Source organism: Octopus bimaculoides, chromosome 5 (assembly GCF_001194135.2).
Source record: "Octopus bimaculoides isolate UCB-OBI-ISO-001 chromosome 5, ASM119413v2, whole genome shotgun sequence".
In the NCBI taxonomy this organism is placed as follows: Eukaryota; Metazoa; Mollusca; class Cephalopoda; order Octopoda; family Octopodidae; genus Octopus; species Octopus bimaculoides.
Window position 1 is genome coordinate 122,176,739 of NC_068985.1, and position 6,814 is coordinate 122,183,552.

General features: G+C 35.3%; 1 protein-coding gene across 1 annotated transcript in view; it reads left to right on the forward strand.

Moving 5' to 3' along the window:
• The window catches only part of LOC106882141 (coilin), a 27,266-nt gene extending 22,072 nt beyond the window's left edge, over positions 1-5,194 (forward strand). The window contains exons 7-8 of the mRNA XM_014932714.2: positions 2,237-2,319; positions 5,000-5,194. Coding sequence (XP_014788200.2) covers positions 2,237-2,319; positions 5,000-5,053 — 137 coding nt within the window. The 3' untranslated portion in view covers positions 5,054-5,194. The remainder of the gene's footprint in view (positions 1-2,236; positions 2,320-4,999) is intronic.
• The last annotated feature ends 1,620 nt before the right edge of the window (positions 5,195-6,814 follow it).

A 6,814-nucleotide genomic window follows, 5' to 3' on the forward strand; every position in this document is an offset into this window, starting at 1 on the left:
TATATATATATATATATATATATATATATATATATGGTACCCGTGCTGGTGGCACATAAAGAACACCTTTTGAGTATAGGGGCCTCACGGAGCTAAAGTCACTAAGTTCCTTTCAAGCATTGGACCTCACAGAAACAAAGTGGCTGAGTTCCTTTTGAGTGTTGGGCCTCACGGAGGCAATGACCAAGACTTTTGGCATTATGTTGTGCTTGAGAAGAAAACCCATCAATCTGAGCAAAATTGCAGTTGTGGAAGATACTAGTGTCACGCAAATGGTACCTGTGCTGGTGGCATATAAAAGCAACCCCTTGTCACACAAATGGCACCTGTGCTGGCGGCACATAAAAGCATCCATTACACTCTCGGAGTAGTTGGTGTTAGGAAGGGCATCCAGCTGTAGAAAACCATGCCAAATCAAAGTGGAGTCAGTGCAAGCCTTCCAGCGTGTTAGCCCAGTCAAACCGTCCAACCCATCCCAGCATGGACAATGGACATTAAATGATGATGATAATGATTATATATATATATATATATATATATATATATATATATATATATATATATATAATTTAATGTGTACAAGTATACAGTTACAAGCTACATATGTGTATTGTGCTTCCAGAATCTGTTTCACTGAGACGAACTGCTCTTTTCAAGAACTGCATACTGTCAGTTGTCTTTGTTCTCTGTCACCCCTTCTGTGAAGTTCAAGGTCCTGAGACCAACCTACACCACTTTGCTGCTTGTCTTCCCAGGTTTCTCTCTTCTGTATGCTCTACCACATAACATGATCGGCACTTCTTTATACAGCTGTCTTCATCCCTACTCATTACATGTCCATACCTATGCAGACTTCTTTCTTACTCACTATATCTGAATCCTCTTTTATCTGCTTTTTCTCTTCATACACTTGTGCTTTGTCATTCATGCACGCTAACATTGCAGTTCTAACCCAAACATCATACAGCACCCTTCACTGTGAGGGAAAATACCTTCATTGCTAGCAGCCATAGAAACTGGTGTGCTCCCAGTATGTATTACTCTTGTGCATCTGTCATATATGAAGCTTACTTTCTCTGTTTGTCTGCCTGTAATGCCACTTCTACTACACCCCTTGTGTGTCCATAACTTTCATTAGATACAACACACACACACACACACACACACAGATAAAGGTTCTCATATCATCCATCACTTGTGTGTGTTCAGCCAAGTAAACTGAAGCAGTAAGTAAACTCTGAGGTTGAGATTGCACATTCCTAGCTTTATTTCATATCTAGGTGAAACTAGTGAGTATAAAATTGTATATTTTCTACCCAGAAACACAACTCAGCAAACTTATTCAGAACCTTTTATCAATCTAGAGTATTTTGTCTCTCCAGCTCTAAATCTAATTTCTTATTTTGGCAAAAGGCCAAAGATGTGCACAGATGTATGACAAAGTGAAAAGCTGTTGCTGTCACCCACAAAGAAGTATGACTTTATAACATGTATCACACTTTTGATAATTTCTTTTGGTGCCTATGTTGTTGTGAGTACATATCAGACAGCCTGTTGGCCTACCCACCCTTGACCCAACTGAACATTGAGTATGTGACAGCTGGAAGGAGAGAGGGCTGCACCAGCACCAGGCTGGTACTTGTAGATTGAAGCAACAGGAAGTGATGTGAAATGAAATAGTGCATTACCTGGCCCAGCAATTGTACCCATGGCCATGAGTTCTACAGTCTAACTACTAGGCCATGTGACTTATTATAATTGAGTGAATCACTTCCAAGTACATCTGCTACTTTAACTGTTTATCCTAAATTAAAGAAATGCAATGATGAGCCTAATGAGATTTGAATTCAGAAGATAGAAGATCAAGCTAAGTTCTGAAAGTCAATAATCCTGTGCTTTACCATTTATGTCATTCCACTGTCTTAGAATAAGTTATCGTAACTATTTCTAGTTTAGGCACAAGACCAGCAATTTTGGTGGGGAAGAGGCTCATTGATAACATCAAACTCAGTACTTTGCAACTTTATTTTACTGACCTTGGAGAGTTAAAAGGCAAAGTTGCCCATGACAAGATTTGAACTCAGAACATAGAAAAGTGGAAGAAACGCTGCGAGGCATTTTTGTCTGTTCTAACAGTTCTACCCATCCATTACCCTAATAAGATGTAATGGTAACATTCTCTTCTAGTTTCATTTATCTTTGATTTTATTATATGTTTATTTACTGCAATTTTTAGCGAAAAGAACTGACGGGAAGTTTGAATTGTGTTTTGAAGCTGAAGAAGTGAAAAATACTGAAGAAGAAACTAATGATGACATGGTATGTAGATTCTAGTTTTCGAAAACTCTCTTTTGAAAAGTTCAACTTGCAAAATCACTTGACTTGCAGCTTATTAAGATGAAATGCTATCTTCATGAATACATTCATGTCTCACATGGTGGACTAACAGTTAAATTGCATGTATGTGTTTGGATGGTATTTCACTTCCCATACAACTATATAGTTTGGGGTTCCATCTCACTACTTGGCACCTTGTGCAATGTCTTCTACTATAGCTTCAGGCCATTTAATGTCTTGTGAGTGAAATATAGATGTACACTGTGTGGAAATTGTTATTATATATATGTGTGTAAGTATATATATATATATATATATATATATATATATATATATACACACACACACACATATATATATATGTGTGTGTGTGTGTGTGTGTATGTATATGTATGTGTATATATATATATATATATATTTGTAAAGTGGTTGGAATTAAGAAGGGCATCTAGCTGCAGAAACCATGCTAGAACAGGTGTGGTGACGTCATCTTGAGGGTCTCCAGCACGCATGGGCAGGGTTGGAATCTTCTGGAAGGCCTGCCGTAAGTTCCCTCATGTGCATGCGCAGAAAACTAGCAGCAACAAAGTTCTCTTGTATCTCTGACTCGAGACACTAGCAGCTGAACTATGCAGACGTGTCCTCAGGCGCTCTCACTTTGCCTCTGCTGCTGACCTGAGACGCTCTGTATTTGACCAGCTCCGAGTAGCTGGAGTTCTGTGAAGAATGCCTTCACAAATTTGTGATTAAAACTGACTTTGCTGCTTCCACAGGTGACCTGGCTACTGATTGTCCCAAGTTGTAATTCTTATACAGACAAAATAAAGGATTGTTATTTGTTCGGATGTTTTGTTCCGATATTTTTCCTTCTAACATTTATGTAAGGAATTGTGTGGCACCCTTCCAGTGCCAACCTTTTCTGTTACACAGGCAATGGAGTTTGGGGAAGCCCCTGGTCCTACCAGCTCCTGTCAAACTGTCCAACCCATGCTAGCATGGGAAACGGACGATAAATGATGATAATGCTGGTGATGATATACATATATATATATATAGGTGTGTGTGTGTGTATTCCTGCTTGTCTTCACATTGTCATTCTAGGAGTAAAATCAGTGACAGTATTGTAAATTGTAAACAATATATCCTGTAGTTTGGCATTTTTCTTGTGTGAAGTTGGTAAAATAAAAATAATATACTTCAAAAGCAAGTAAGGTTGGTGGCAGGAAAAACATCCAGCTGTAGAATACTGCTTTTAATGACACTAATCTAACCCATTCCAACATGGAAAAAGTGGACATAAAATGATGTTGATAAACCTCTATCATGTTTAACAGAGTATTCAGTTGTTTCATCAACTGTTAAGTGGCTGAGTATTCCACAGATTCATTTACGCTTCATTTTCAAGTTGAATGAGTGTAACACAATGTTTGACAAGGCTCGACTGTTGAGTTACAAATGCAAGCCATTTAACAAAATTCTTAACAGTTGCCTTTTGCTGAGTTTCATTTGCAAGGCTTGGGTCAACATGAGGTTACAAAAGAAGACACTTGCCCCAGATGCCATATAGTGGAGTCAAACCCAGGATCTCGTGTTTGCTAGGCAAACTTCTTAACCACGGAACTATGTTTATATTTTACATATAACTCATTGCTTACCCAGAATATGTAATATAGAATAAATCTGAGCTGTATACTTAACTTTCAAATAATATGGCTCACTGTTTATTATAACAAGCTGATTTCTTCAGAAATTCCTGCAACTTATAAAGTTGATAATTAGATATCTTTGATCAAGTAGATCTATGATCAAAGCGATGCTACTCATGACAACTACATCACTCAATGTGTCCCTTTTTTGTAAAAGAAAGAGTAGGGTATGATTTCATCAAAAGTTGTCTGCTACTTCATGCAGGTTGACTGACTGTGTAGAGGCTCCCTAAATGTGTAGCAATGGCGGTGATGGTGGTCTCAGTATTTTTTCATGTGGATCATACTCAGTTTGTTCCTCTTCAGTTTCTGCAAAGCTTTTACATTGTGTTTCCGTATTACCATTTGTAAACTATGTGGCTTGCAGCAAAAGTAACAATACTCTGAGAACAGATAGAGAACCCAATAAAAAAAATTACATAAAAGTTTCAGGAAATGGATGAATGACGAATCTCAATCTCTCTCTCTCTCTCCTCTCTCTCAGGGATATGATAACAGTCTGTTACAAGTAACATCCTACATTCTTTGAGGCATACAGAACTATTCTCTGTGCTACTTTGAAGCTCATTATCTGGAAGTTATAAGTCAAATATTTTCTCAATTTCACTCTCTACAGAAAGGTGCAGAACCTCTTGTTTGCATCCAGAGATGTAATTTCTACTGCATTCAAATAAGTTGCATTCTTATGAATTTGTAAAATCAAAGATTCCTTATTTTTCCCAGTACAGACACACCTTTACAAGTTCTTATTCACTTGCAATTTGCCCATTACACTTAAAAATATCCTCCAGCTATGCTTTCAGGATATAATTACCAAATCTGTTTCAGTGATAAAATGGTGTTTCTTCTGTTAAATTTCTTTCTTCATCTAGTCTGAAGTATTTTTGAACATCAATATTAGTACAATTTGTATTTCATTCGACTCTTTATAATTGTATTTATATTTTTTATTGCAGGAAACTGTTCCCTTCAGTACTCTTATGGAGGTAAAGCTACTGTCCAAGTCATAACTTGAAGATTATTATTATTTTTATTTTATTATTATTATTATTATTATTATTATTATTAATTTTGATGATTTATTTTTATATGGCAATATATGTACATTATTGTAAAAAGTTTGTATAATATTAAATTCTACACTACATCAACATGGTGTTATATTTTACCTTCTTTAAAATATTTCTCCCCCCACCCCTTCACTCTCTGTGGACTGATGGAAGCATTTACGGCTAAATGGATGAATATTGGATGGTTTTTCCTCTGGCGTAACATAGTGAGCTGGTTGAGTATAGGACAGTAAAGGTTTAGTAAGTTGTTTGTTTTCTATTTACAATTATTAGTTGCAGTGACAGATTTCTCTGGCTGCATAAAGAACAGACCTCATGACATGTATGTATGATATGGGCAGTGAATGCAGATTTTCTGTGAAAGGTGGACTGGAGTAAGCTAAATAGGGTTCATTTTCATAAATAATACAAAAAAATTCTCACTTTTAAGTTGTTATGAAATTAACAATGCTGAAAGCTACAAATACTCTGAACATGTACACAGAAATATAATGATTAACACAATGTATTTGTGGATCGCTGGGTTACCATAGTTTAAAAGGTATGTGTGAAGAATCTTTTAGGAATCATTACTCAAGTAATAATTCACTTCCTAATATTTTAGAAAGAGGAATATTACAGCCTTATCTAAACATGGCAATTAAAAGAGCCACGCCGAGTTTAAAGTATCATGATCAATTTTAACATTTAGTAATAACTGTATCTATAGCCATCTTCTTTGTAACCTCTATAATGAAGAAAAATATCAAATCTTATTTAAGACAGGTATTTTCAAATGAAAAATAATGACTGAATTAGCAAATGTTGTCATAGAAATATATTTTTAACCAACTTTATAGAATAGTTGAAGTTAGTTAAAATAGATGTAATTAAATTGTCATGCCAGTATTTCAGTATCTGCCATTCTTGGATAGAACCGAACAACAGAATGCTACTATAACACTATATCAGCCACACTGGAATTACTTCTACCAGTCATTGTCCAGATTGAAACTAGATTGCAAAATTTAATGCTTTACTAGTCATGAAGCCTATATAATTCTAACTGATCACAAAGAGAACTCCACTATTAGCTCCAGTCCTACTGAGAGTAAACTTGGGGCGGTTAGTGAATATATTTAAATGGAATTAATGAGAAAATTTGAAAAGCCATTAGTTTATGACATTGGAATACTACCAGTACTGTAGTTAATAGGTTAAGTAAATTTAGAGAAAAAAATAAATGGAAGTTCACCCAATTGAATTTTATCCATCCATTTCCAAAAAATCTCCTCACTAATGATTAGAATTTAGAAGAGCATATTGTACTGTAAACAGTGATATTTATACATAGCAGAAAAAGCCCTCTTTTGAACATGTGGCTGACATGGGTATAACATTAATGATCCATTAGATATTAGCATGGATAGATGGTTAGACATTTGCAAGTTCATATAATATTCTTTAGATATGTTCAAATTTAGATTCAATATCTTAGACATAAAATTGTATAGAGATGTGGCATGGCTGTTTCTGACTAAAACAAAAGTAGAAAATAGGTAATCACTACATTTAAGAAGTTATGATTTATTACAGTGGTTATGAACATAAGATGTTATCTTAGATATAGGCATAAGTCTGACATAAAACAGAAGATGTTAATCTTAGATTTAGGCATAAGTCCTACATAAAACAATGAAATTTCATGTACATCAATAAAAA